Below are 14,167 nucleotides of genomic sequence, written 5' to 3' on the forward strand. Positions count from 1 at the left end.
GCCCCCAAATCCACTGTTTCACCTAAACCAGCTCCTGGTCAATATCTGTGTCTCCAGATGGGTCTCCAGCCACCCTTTCACTCACCACAAGCTCTCATCTCAAGGCACCTATACATTCACTTCTTCATTCATACATTCATACATATTCACCATCCCATGTATCCACATACATTTTACACAGAAGGACCAAACCCACCTTCATTATCCTCCACAGGGTGTTTCTGCTTACATGGATATTAAATGGCTCTATGCATTTTTCACAAGTGTCTGACCAATATTTGCCTTCTGCCAGGTACATTGTGCTGGGCAATGGATGTTTGCCACCATCAATCTAAAAGGTGGCTGAATTTCAGAATGGTAAATATAATGTATATGGTAAATGTAAATTAATAGAAAAGACAAACTCCTTTCCTTGAAGGTCCAGAAAAGACACACCAAGCAAAGACAGAACAAGACGATACACTGGTAGACACTAATCAACATCCAGAAATGTTTTATTGTACAATGCATCCATGCATAATTGATTTTGCAATAGCTTGAATTAGAAATGAATAAAAATAAGCATGTAAGTAGTTGAAGATCAACCCTGTGCAAAATGAGATTTTAGTTATTCAGACCACTGAAAACTTGGAAATCACAGTAAAACTAACAGGAAGAAGGATGATGTAATTTTTACAAAGGGAACTGTCAAAAACACATTTTTGGAGGACGCTGCATGGCACAAGATTCTCTAAGTCCAAAAACACTGCTCACATTTTTTTTCTTTTACAGATGCATATTCTTTGGAAGATTAAGACCTTGTCTACACTGGGAGTTATTCTGGAATAGCTACTGCAGAGTGTTCTGTGCTATAGCTATGCTCACCAAGTTCACAGTGTATAAAAGCCTGAAGATTCAGCCCTTTCAGCAATCCATGCATTCTTCAAGACAGGTTAACGTCCTCTAACAAGCTCTGCAATTTACTCAATAATCAGAATTTTCCTGGTTCCATTGTCACTCTTTTTACTGGTGACATCAAATAAGAGAGTGCTCTTGCACAAATTTAATTCCTTTTTTTAGGGTCCTATTAGGTGTTACAGGTAATAAGGACATTATATTTTAGAAACCCTGACAGGATCTTCAAGTTAACCATTCTAAATCAGTGACTATGTTAAATATCTAAACACCCATGAAAGAAAGAAGAAAATGAGCTATATTATCTTGTTTCTAGAGCTCAAGTGTCAGTGGCATTCTTTGCAAAAAAAATACATTTTTTGGATTAACACTTAGGAAAGATATCTATGGAGTGATATTTCTATAGTTTTCAAACCGATTCAAAACCAGCATAATCAATTTAACAATGATTTTACAAAATCTACCTGAATCTATTTAATATTTCTTCCTTATTTAATACTTTATTTAACATTTCACTTCCTTAAATGTGGTTTCTAATGGAAACACACAGGACCCAATTTAGGAAAGTAGTTAAACACCTGCCTACCACATAAGCTGTCCCTTTGACTTCAATGTGATTATTCCTGTGCTCAAGTATCTTGCTGAATCAGGGCCTTAGAGTCTGATCCAAAGCTCACTAAAGACAATTCAAAGACTTCCAGTAACTTACTGGGCTTTGAAACAGGCCCTAAAAAAAGGCCCCTTGAGACCCTAGGTAATAAAATGCTAAATTTATTAATACTTTGCTAATGGTAAATAAGGAAAAAAGGTGACACTATCAAAATGTTTTAAATGTAAACAATGTTTTAAAAATGTGATTTATTTATAGATAATTTTTCAATTTTACTAATAATTTACCTTTTCTATTCCAAAGGCACTCACAAAGAAAGTCTCTCTCAGCATATTGAAATGGTATCTATCCAAGTTCTGTTAGGACATTTGTGCGGATGCAAGGGTTCACCCACACAGAGCTCCTTGCTGGACTGAGGCCTTAATAGCCTATTGTACAGTCAATTTTTAGCTTTATACTACCAAATGTTACGTTAATGTTCATGGTCAAATTGTTTGACATCTCATATCCGAAGATTTATTTTTTGCCTCAAGTGACTTCTTGCTGACAAAGTTATGGACAATAGCCAAAAAACCCTGAGCTAGAAGGTTATGACATGCATTTTACGATTTATGGATCAAATGCTAGAGACAATCTTTTTAGTTATAGGAAAAATAATTTTCAACAGGTGATATTCACTAATTTTACTACTGAAGAAAGTGATGCAATTAAGAGGATCCAAAGCTTTAAATGTAGCCAAGTTTTGAAAGTCCTTTCTCTCTGGACTTTAATATTGATTCACATGCTAATTTCTGCATAAAATTTTCCTTCGGTTTTAAGAGCTATTGTATTTGAAACAGGTCACTTCAAAAGTAATTTTTTAAAAGATGACGACAATATATGACCTTTGGGGCAAAAATGATATGAGTAAGCTGTCAGACAGCCGGCAGACATTATAGTGGTAGCATATTTCTGATATCCTGCTTTATTAAGTGGTGATCATCATATAGCTCAGAACAATCATATTGCTCGTAACCATATTGCACAGAAAATTCCAGAAAGTAATTTAAGATTTTGTTTCTCTCAAACCACTTAGTGAATCTATACACTTCTTCGTCAGAATATGGTCTTAATGAAGTTTTCATCTTTCCCAATTATTTTATCTAACTACATTACAATTACATAAAAAAATTCTAAAAAGTGAGCTTAAAGATAAAATATATTGTCAAGAACTTTTTATTGATCATTTGATTTCTACTCTCTGCTCTTTAACTTCATAGAAGACTGGAAATATTTTACTTCACTAGTTTTGTCCTTTCCAATTTACCAAATATTGGGATAATATTTTCCTCCTACACCCAATTTTTTTCAGCTCTGTTTGCTTTCCTTCTTTTTGATATCTCTATCACAGACATTGACACAGATCTGGAAATAAATTTCGTCAGTTAATTTATCCTCTGTCTGCTGGTTATTGGCGCAATAAAACAAAATAATATGAACCTAGTTTTCAAAACTGTTTGTTTAAACTACACAAATGAACAGGCATTCTGTATATGGAAATTCATGATTTGCACATGTAACAGACAAAAGTTTTGAAAAACTGGCCCTGTAGTTATTTTTCTTTAATCATTTCTTATATGTACTTAAAAATAATACTACAACAATTTTAAGGTAGATCAAATTTTGGACTTAATCTACTTGAGAGTGAGTGTCTTCTTAAAGTAAAAAGTTTTAAAAATCTAGCTTTATTTCATCCTGGCTTTCCTGTAATTTCATTTGTTGAAGTATTCTACCATCCTTGACATTTCTGCCAAAAGAGAAGACTTCGACAACTGAAAGTAGGACAGATATAAACTGCTTATTTTATATGCTGTGTGTTTACTTTAATGTGTCACCGCATATTAAATATATCTGGGGTCTTCTAGTATGAAATACTAAAAAAAATACAAATGCTTATATTTTAAAATGTTTAAAAATTAGATTCTATTTGGTTTAACAATCTGTGTATGCACTGGATAATGTGAAAACAAATTAGAGTTACCTTTGAATATTTCTAATGATAAGCAAAGTCTACAGGAATAATAGGTGTGAGTAATTTACTAAATTGGATGTATTTTCTTTTCCTCTAGAGCAAGAACTGAATAAACCAAAATAACTGCATTGTTTATCACAAGACTTTAGTTTCCTTTAAAACAAACTGAATATCTTACAGCACACAATGTATTGTATACCTCATATTCCAATTACAAAATAATTAGTGAAGTGATTTTAGAAGACTACTGTTAATAACTATGATTGCAAGTACTCTGTCAAAAATATCTGCTTGAAAAGAGTCTCAGTATTGTCTCCCCCTTAAAAATCTTGCTACCCTGACACCTGTCTTAACAAAGTATGACAGGATTGCTTGTGCTTGTCCAAATTTTAAAACATTAATGCTTCATATAAGAATATAATTACCAAATTCAGAAATGAAACATCGTTGTAATACAATGCAACATTAAAACAATATATTACTCATTCATATGACGAGGCACTTTTGCTTGTATATTTACAATGCTTGTAAAATAACAACATCCTAGTTACTTTTACTTGACTACAGTGCTCTCTCTTTGTAATTAGGCCTACAAACAATACCACAGTATTCCTGGCAATTTAATGAATTAGGTGAGAAATAAAATCTTTAAAATAATAGTACCAGTAGTTTTGATTCTTGATTATATCATTAGGATATATATCATCCAAATTCCTCATTAGATACCACCAATTTGAGGTTGCCTTGTTGGTGTATTTAAACAATGTAAATGTCATTACATGTAGACTATATCTAATTGGGAAATTAAGCAATTATCCTCTGTTTTACTTCTAAAAATGGAAAAGCAGCATCAACACAAATACATTCATTAATTAAGCAATCTGCAAAATGCTTTGGAATGCAAGGTTAGGGACATTTTTCTAGTTAATCCTGAACAGTTTAACTTTCCAACATTATACTTAGTTGGCAATGTCCACTGCTTTAAATGCAGCTAGGTTTGTTTCAGTAACCCTTTTTATAAAAAGGATAACATATCCGTGAGCTAATGCTTGTAAAGTAAAACCAGTTAAGAGTGTGCACTGGCGGTTCTCAACGTCCCCCCCCCCGTCTCATAATGTCAGGAGCTTGCGTGTTACTCGCAGCGCCATGAAGGCTATAATTTATGGATATTTGACTTTTTTTCTTCATGTCAAACTAGCTAAATGTTACATCATAAAGACGCGTCTCCAATAACAATTTTAAATGCTTATTACATCTTGAGGTAGACTGATTTCCAAGCAAAGCTCTTCTAAACCTTGATTCGTTCATGACCAACTTCCTTTTGGATCCTCCTCCTCGGAAAAAGTTTTCGTTTAAGTGCAATTAGCTGAAAGATTAAAAAATAATTAATATTTAGTTCTCCCAAGCATCAAAGGAGAACAGGTCATCAAACTTCCTTCCCACAAACCCCATATAACCTTGACCATTTCATAGCGATCAAATATAAAAGACTATACCCTCAATTTTTTCACAACACAAGAGGAAGGGAGCAATTACTCAAACTCTCTTCTATTAGGCTTAGGTGTCTCTATTAGATTTGTCAATGTCTGGGTCAAGAACACTGGAACAATACATTGAGTGATTATTTCCAAGACTGATAAATATACTAAATCTGAAAGTGCATATTTTAACTAGCTTAATAAAATAACTGGGCACAACTAATTACAAGAGGATTACCACAAATCTGTCTGTTCTTAAATATAAAATTTAGAGCTTTAGTCCTTGCACTAAATCAATTTATTATACCTTCTAAGCCAAGATTTTATACAGCAGGAGTTTCCAGTAGCTAAAAAAGCTGTAAACTGGGAATGCTGGGGAAGGGCAGCACACACAAGAGCTGTAGGTGACATTTTTTATAGAACTAAATAAAGATATAATGGGCAAATTTTCAAGAATAACACTCTCCTCATCAGATCATGGAAAGACTGAACAAGATTAACATAGCAGCATAGAACAGATACACAGGAAAAGAAATTGGACAACAGCATGGTTCAATTATTTTTTTCCATCAAATGCAAACACTACAATAGAAATAAGGTTTATCAACAGGAAATATAACAGGCAAACATAATTTTCAGTGATAAGTTTGTTATCTAAGGCCCTGATCCTGCAAATAAAAATTATGTGATTAGTTCCACTGACTATTTTTGAGTTCAAAGGGACTCAAAAATAATCATTTTCATGCCTAAGGGTTTGCAGAACTGGAGACTTTCTTTTGGGGCATAATCCAAAGTCCACTGAAGTCAACAGATGTCTTTCAAATGACTTCTTCATTGGGCTTTGGATCAGATGCTTTCTGCCCTAAGTTGGATACTGTCTAGACCAGCTGATTAGTATTTTTTCAATTTTTCCTAGTGTTATCTTATTTTGCTTTTGACTGACAGAAATATTTACAGGCTAGGATTTTCAAAAGTGACTGGTATTTTGAGGACCCAAACTGACACACCTTAAGTGGACCTGATTTTCAAAAGGTGCTCAGCACCCACCCTGAAAGTCAGGATCCTTTAAGGAATCACAAGTCACCTGAAAAATGAGGCACCCCATAATCACGAATCACTTCTGAAAACTTTGGTTGTGGTGTCTTCCTTCCTTTATTGTTCCAAAACTTCTTTACTACATGTATTTCGTATGTCACAAAACAGTACTTCAGCTATTGCTCAAAACCCCTAAAAAAAATTAATTCATTTTATAGAGATGACACTGAATACTACTAAAGTTGTGCATTTGGATGAAATTATAACTTTTACCTGTTCAGCAAAAAATGAGATGACTGTAAACACAATCAATGTCACTAAAACACAATGGGTCCAAAATTTTAGCTTGTCTCTGTATGCTCTCCTATACAAAGATGGAAACAGAGTTTTATACATTAACGTTTGTACCTTTGCAATGACATATCGTAAAGTTCCTACTATTCCATGGAGTAAAAATATCCAGATAAAGAGGAAAAAATATGCTGTTGTGTAACAATTTACCCCATATAACTTGGTTTAAAAAGCAAAATGCTTTTTTGTAATGTATATCATAAGGTCCGCAGATATTTATCATAACAACTCTCTTTGGTTTCAGCTAACTGCTTTAGTAGCATGCTGGAACAGCTCCTGGGCCCAATCCACAGTATATAGTTTCAAATATAAGGCCACTGTGTTTAAACATGGTTTAAACTCAATTGAAGCTAAAATTGGACTTCTAACAACATTTCATCATGTTCTAAACCCAACACTGGGTTGTCAGAATGTGTTAAAGGGTCACATGTGAGGCCTGCAGAGGGGGACTCGGAGGAGAGCAGCAGTGTGGAAGGCCCTGGGGAGGCAGTTGCAGAGCCTGCCCAGCACTCACCCCTTAGCAGCTGCTCCATACATTGAGTTAGATGCTGATACAACACAATAGCTCACACAGAATGAGGAAGAGAATCTGTAAAAATTACCATTCCTGAAGCTCATGAATATGAAGGAAGCGGTTGCGATATTCTCTTGGCAGTTCAAACTGAGATGGTATGGGAAACATTGATTCATAAAAATCCCTAAGCACTGCTTTCACTGTCTGAGCATCCTTATGATTGTGATCAATGTTGTCATTTAGGCAAACAAATTTTCTAGAAAAATGAAGAGTCAGTGTTAGCTTTGTTATTACACTAAAAGAAATATCCTATTTGCGAACTGTATTTTTGGTGAATATAGATATATTCGAATACAGGTAACAGCACTCCTTATCTTTGCATTCTCTGATTCATTTTTCGGGGGTTAGAAGTCAAGGCCTTCCTCATCCACTGAGCACGTAGGGTGGCAAGAAGTCCAAGTGTTGTACCTAACAACATATTATATTTGCATCTGTCCTGTACCATGTGTTTATGTGCCGCACTGCCCTCTAATGGAATTAATGGCAGATGTTTAAGAGTGAATCATCTGATAGCCCTCTGTTGATTATAAAAATCAGAGAATAGAAGCCCCAAACTACAACACTAGCAAGATAGTTTCATGGGTCACTAGTAATGCATGTTATTCTCTCAATATCATAAATGATCAATTGTGTTGCACAGTATTAGGTGTTACAGCACAATACTAACAGTTTAACCATTTATACTGCATTTTTCAGAGGCTCTTGTGAAGCAATGGAAGGTAATAGTTTTACTGAGGGCAATATTTGGCCCAGATAACACTTTACTGGTGATGATGACACACAAGCCAGACAGAACATAATTTGATTTACAGACCCCAGGCTGAGCTTAAAGGTTTGGTAGTTAGGAAAAAAAAAAAACCCACTTTTACTGGGAAACTGTGTAGCCTGAAATCTCGTCTCTCACACCAACAGAAGTTGGTCCAATAAAAGATATTACCTTATGCACCTTGTCTCTAGAATGTGTATGAAAATCACCAGTAAACCAGGATCCCCACAATGCCTCTAGTATAGAGTCCGAATAGAAAGACATTGAGATCTAGGTAGTGTGATTTTCTGTCACTGAAGAAGCATACAGTCTGCCTGATAGCTGTGTATCCTTGGCCACTCTGAGGTGGCGTCTGACAGCAAAATGCCCTTTCCTACATATAGGCAAGGTTTAATGCCCTATTTATATTGCAAGACAAAAGAGCCTTACTTTTTCCCCAAAGAAAGAAATCATATCTGGTAACATATGCCTGGTAACTGCTAACCTTTGTTAAGAAATGGGCTCAGTCAGCTGCTGTACAGTATAACGTGTCCTTTCAAAGAGTGGAGAAAATAATATTTTGCATGTATTTAGCACCAGACCTTCCAAAAGATCTAAAAATGGTTCACCAGCTACCTACATAAAGCTTCACTATCACCATGCTACTCTCTCTGGGGTGAAGGACACTGTCTACTTAGATCTTTACACTCTGCCCATTGCCTTAGAATCTGTCTGGCAACCAGGAAAACTGGCATACATTGCTCTACACAGGAGTGAGCAGAAGAGATATTTTGTCTTAGTAGAATGAGGCAAAACAAATGGATATTTAATATCCAACAAGAATAGAAAGCGCCTCTGTTTTCAAGGTTTTGTCCGACGGCCTGTCGGACAGCAAACAATGGATTTTTATTAATTTTCTTCATAAGATGGAAGAACTGGTTCAATTCTTTCAGGATTTGAACTTGCAGGTCCAATAGTTCTGGGCCAAAACTGATGCCTAGACCACAAAGCTCTCCCTTGCTTGGAGGACTTTGTAAAAACCTTTTCCATGGATTAGTAAATAAGCAAAAAATAATACTTTGAAGTCATCAGATGAAAAGCACTGGATAAGGCTTTACAAAGTTGGGTAACAGGCTATCTCCCCTGAAGGAGGGATAGCTCAGTGGTTTGAGCACTGACCTGCTAAACCCAGGGTTGTGAGTTCAATCCCTGAGGGGGCCACTTAGGGATCTAGGGCAAAATCAGTACTTGGTCCCGCTAATGAAGGCAGAGGGCTGGACTCAATGATCTTTCAGGGTCCCTTCCAGTTCTATGAGATAGGTATATCTCCATATATATTATTTAAGTATTATCACATTTTACATATGAGGAAAGCAGAACACGGAGAAGTTAATTGAGTTGCCCAAGCTCCAATACTGAAACAGTGGACAAGCTGGGACTACAACTCAATTCTTTTGACTCCACATGTCCTACTGTAATAAATAACGACACCTGCAAGTTACTCCAGAAGTATTAGAATAAAGGGGGAACACTAGGTTAAGATTCAACATTTCTATTTTCTTTCTACTCCTTGCAGAGTTAACTATAATTGAAGGTATTGTCTACACAGCGAGCAGCAGCCCACAACAGGAACCCTCAGAACGCAGGCTCACGAGGCTCTGAAGCGCATCTTCCTCTCTAGGCTTCAGAGTCCAAGCTCCAGACAGAGCTGGAACATCTACATAGCTATTTGCAGTGCAACAGCGCAAGCCCGAGTCTGTCAACCAGGGCTCAGCTGCCACAGGCCATGTAGAAATATCCTGAGGTGGTGGGTAGGTGGGGCAGAACATTTGACACTATATACAAAGTAAATCAGCACACTTATTTGGTAACAAAGGATCTTTCAAAAAATGTTTAGACAAATATCTACATGCGGTAATATTCAGTGTCTTCAAATGTTTCATATATCATTTAAATATATATACAAAACAGATCACAAAGTGGCCAATTCTTTAAAGCCTGTGAGGTGATATGTTTGTGATCTCTAGAATCCTATTCAAGATTAAACTCTCAGCAGCAGCAGCTGAAGTTTTCTGCAAATTTCCAATGGTTTTATAAATATAAAAATTTAGCAGTGGTGAATCAAAAAGTCAGATACACAAGTTATTCTACATGACCGCGTGAACGGTCTTCACAATTTCATCATGTTTTCTAGAATATTCAACACCTCTAGTTCATTATAAATAAGAAAATTATATAGCAGAAAAAGTATGGAATGAAAATAGTTAATAAGTTGTTGTGCTAGTGACAGAATAATTTTTATTTATGATTAAGACTGCAACCTGATGTTTAAAAAGTAATTTTTACTCACAATTGCCTTACACCTAATAAATATTAGTAAAAACGTCCTATAAAATGAGATGTTTGAAGCTGTCTCAAGGGAAAATAAAGCAATCTCAAATCATAGAAAACAATTAATGGGTACCTGGGATTTTTTCTTATATCATCTAGCTGGCCAACTACATGAGAAACGTTGGTGCGGATCATTTTGAAAGCAATTTCTTCTTCTCCCATTATTTCAAACCTTAGTATTATTAAAACAATTTTTAAAATTAGCATAATAGCATGAATCAGGCATTACAAACATGACATTCTACAAATTACATGTCTTATTGCTGCACTGGTCTACATTTGATTGTCATTTCACCCCCTCCCCCGTAGTAGTTTAAAATTTGGATTAACCTCTCTCCACATATTTACTCAAGGAAGAAAACTCACTGTGACCGGTGCTCTTACACACTCTCTTTTCTTTACGTTTAAAAAAAAATTGTTATTAACCTGTTGGAAAATTAAGACCTGAATTCTCATACTCACATTGGTTAACTAGTATCAGAGGGGTAGCCATGTTAGTCCGGATCTGTAAAAGCAGCAAAGAGTCCTGTGGCACCTTATAGACTAACACACGTATTGGAGCATCAGCTTTCGTGGATGAATACCCACTTCATCAGATGCATGTACATTCACCCACAAAAGCTCATGCTCCAATACATCTGTTAGTCTATAAGGTGCCACAGGACTCTTTGCTGCTTTTATTGGTTAACTAGTGATCTCAGAGGGAGAATGTTAATGAGACTTCCTGTAAACTATGTAAGCCTCTACTATTTACAACATATGCTTTATTATGTTTGCATCACATGTTCTTAAAACCACCACTCTCTCTCCATCTCTCCCCTGCCCCTTCACTCTCCCCTCTGAAAGTCTGAAGGGAAAAAAGTATTTTAATTACAGAGACTACCTAAAACTCTGATCTTATGACCAATTCCTGCAAAGACTCACACATCTGTTTAACTTGACAAACTGTGATTACTTCCACTGCCTTCAATGAAACTACTCACAGTGTATAAAGGTGCATAGGCCTTTGCAAGATGTGGGCCTTACAATTAAATTAATTTTCTTCATAGGATGGAAGAACTAGTTCAATTCTTTCAGGATCTGAACCTGCAGGTCCAATAGTTCTGGGCCAAAACTGATGCCTAGACCACAAAGCTCTCCCTTGCTTGGAGGACTTTGTAAAAACCTTTTCCATGGATTAGTAAATAAGCACAAGACAATACTTTGAAGTCATCAGATGAAAAGCACTAGATAAAGCTTTACAAAGTTGGGTAAGGGGCTAGCTCAGTGGGGGACAGATAGCTCAGTGGTTTGAGCACTGGCCTGCTAAATCCAGGGTTGTAAATTCAGTCCCTGAGGGGGCCATTTAGGGATCTGGGCCAAAAATCTGTCTGGGGATTGGTCCTGCTTTGAGCAGGGGGTTGGACTAAATGACCTCCTGAGGTCCCTTCCAACCCTGACATTCTATGAATTACACATTTTCACCTCTCATCTTATTACTATGTGTTTACAAATATTATACAAACAATTATAAAAAATAAAAGTAATATAACATACCTATATTTGTTTTTGTCCTTATATGCCTTACGAATTCTGTCAGTCACAGGTTTACAATTAGTTACGAGATTTTTAGTCACTGGAGGCTGTAAGAAAATACAACTAGAGTAAACAACACCCTTGACTAACTACTTTATAAACTATATTTTTAAAAGTCTCCTGGAAAGAAATGCATTATAAAAAGAACAGAGATCTACAGTCTCCAGAGAACTATGCAAAACTTTGCTCCTAGGATGAAAAACAATAAATAGTATTTATTGTTATGTATTGTGAGAAACAACCAGTTTAGTTAGAAAAAGAAGGGATGTTGATGCATTCTAATATTAGTATTTGTTATACTTTCTATTTAGCTTCTGCATTCCAGCCCTAATACAATATTCAGTAGTTGAAGCAGGTTGGACAGCTGATTTTGGCACTCCTGATGCAAGCCAGTCAATGCCAACAAGTAAAATTGGTCAGGCAAGTGCTAAAGAACAGCTGATGGGTATTAACCATATTATTCCTAGTCTGAACTATGTAGAAACAACAATTCTAGGAACCGAATCTCTATTCCCAAGGGAAGTTTTCTACAGCACTACACTCATCCTACAAATTTAGCCCTTGCAACCCAGAAAAGTAAAAATAAATTCTACCTCTGTGCTAAAAACAAACACTGTTATGTCACTATTTGAAGTGGACTTAAAAATGATAATATTAGTACTCCTGATTAGTGCTTAGATTAGTGACAGTTTATTAGCACTTCAAAGAGATTAAAATAATTTAAAATTGTTCCTAACTATTTAGACTTACTTTTAACTCTATCCCAAGTAAAGTTTATTGTCTCTCCTCAAAGTTTCACTTTGCTGACAAACCTACAGACTGAACCATTGCATAGTTTTGCAAACTGCACTCAGATGATCAGAAAGGTATGGCTACCACAAAAGACAGTGAGGTACTCTGGACTGCAATGCGTTGAATATCTGGATTCTGGAGCATTCCCAAATATACATTTACATTTCATCAGACCAGGCTGATGAGTATCCCGAGTCTTGCTGAAGAAACAACTGCCAAGAACCAGCTCCTTTAGGGCAGCCTGGGTCCCCTTGGTATACAAGTTCATATATTTTAAAGGACTGTCATTGGAAGTACATTACTCTGTACTCTGCCTACCAACTTCATTTCTGAGTACAATGTACCACAAAGTATTGGTTTGAACCTATAAAGCCTTAAGGCCCCAATTTAGCAAAGCACTAGAGCAAATTTTTCAAAAGCAACCAAATGACTTCATAGCCTAATGGCATATCTACACTACAAAACTTCTGCCAGCATAGTTATGTCAGTCAAGGGTGTGAATAGGTGTGATCATTCTCCTACATAGCTGTGCCAAAAAAAGCCTCTAGTATAGACCAGCTTATATGGGCAAACTGCAATTTTACTGGTATACCTCATTTAACTCAGGGGGTATGGAATAAATTATACCAGCAAAAGATGAGTTCACACTAGCAGCGCTTTGCCATTATAATACACTAGTATACCTAACCAGCAAAGCACTCCTACGGTAGACATGGCCCAAGTCCCATTTTTAAAAGTGATTTAGGCACTGGAAGCCTAAACCACATTAAAAGTCTGATATCTTTGAGTAATTCCGATTGAATTATGAGGAAGGCATCTCAAGACTAGGTACACAGAGCTGATCTCTTCACCAAATAGGAAACATTCCAGATCAAGACTTGCCCAGTGACATCAAAACCCTCAGATAAAATGAGTACAGTGCATATTGCCTCTCTGGTTAAACATGCTGAACTATATTTCACGTTTTGAAAAAAGGACCTTATAAATCTCATGTATACTAAAATTTTAATTCTTTACTTTTGTGGAGAATATTTCTTGACCTTAACAACTAGAAGTGTGATTTATAACAGTTTTATACCTAAAAAGATTGACATCTGCATACATGCTATATTTTTTGTGAATTACTCTTAAAATTGTGCAGGGAAAGCAACAAATTCAGTAGATACAAGCTCAGGAAATGAGACAAAATGCACATCTTTTAGGCTAAATATTTTCTTACCAGATTGGGATCATAATAAGCTTCCTGAGTTGGAGGAATGACATTAATCTGAGTAATGTTGGCAGGAAGTGCTTTAGAGCAATTTATCAGCATTTGCTCCAGACTTGTCAAATCCTGTCAGAAGACAAAAAGAAACAAATCCATTACATATTTTATCACTAACATAGTTCTATAATTATACTATATTCAGAATGTCTAAAAGTACCTTTAAAATATTAGCTACAAAATGTATTGGACTATTTTTGAACAAAATCAAATACCCATACAGGCTATTATTCAGCAAGGTATTAAGTACGAGTAGTCCCATTAAAGTCAATGAAGCTGCTCACCTACGTAAGGTTAGACATATGCTTAAATACTTGGCTGAATCAGGGCCACAGAGGCACAACCAAAGCAAAAGAATTCCCGTATTCATTTGAACATCAATAAAATTGCACCATTGATGATTTCATGTAAATTTCAAAATTTGAAATGACTTAAGTTATTTAACAA

The 14,167-nt window shown here is 35.9% G+C and overlaps 1 protein-coding gene across 1 annotated transcript in view; it reads right to left on the reverse strand.

The window, feature by feature from the left end:
- Positions 1 to 476: 476 nt before the first annotated feature.
- The window catches only part of GNPTAB (N-acetylglucosamine-1-phosphate transferase subunits alpha and beta), a 67,939-nt gene continuing 54,248 nt past the window's right edge, over positions 477 to 14,167 (reverse strand). The window contains exons 16-21 of the mRNA XM_030544347.1: positions 13,676 to 13,789; positions 11,626 to 11,711; positions 10,163 to 10,261; positions 6,982 to 7,149; positions 6,302 to 6,392; positions 477 to 4,881 (exon numbers count right to left, since the gene is read on the reverse strand). Coding sequence (XP_030400207.1) covers positions 4,804 to 4,881; positions 6,302 to 6,392; positions 6,982 to 7,149; positions 10,163 to 10,261; positions 11,626 to 11,711; positions 13,676 to 13,789 — 636 coding nt within the window. The 3' untranslated portion in view covers positions 477 to 4,803. The remainder of the gene's footprint in view (positions 4,882 to 6,301; positions 6,393 to 6,981; positions 7,150 to 10,162; positions 10,262 to 11,625; positions 11,712 to 13,675; positions 13,790 to 14,167) is intronic.

Source organism: Gopherus evgoodei, chromosome 1 (assembly GCF_007399415.2).
Source record: "Gopherus evgoodei ecotype Sinaloan lineage chromosome 1, rGopEvg1_v1.p, whole genome shotgun sequence".
NCBI classification, from domain to species: domain Eukaryota; kingdom Metazoa; phylum Chordata; order Testudines; family Testudinidae; genus Gopherus; species Gopherus evgoodei.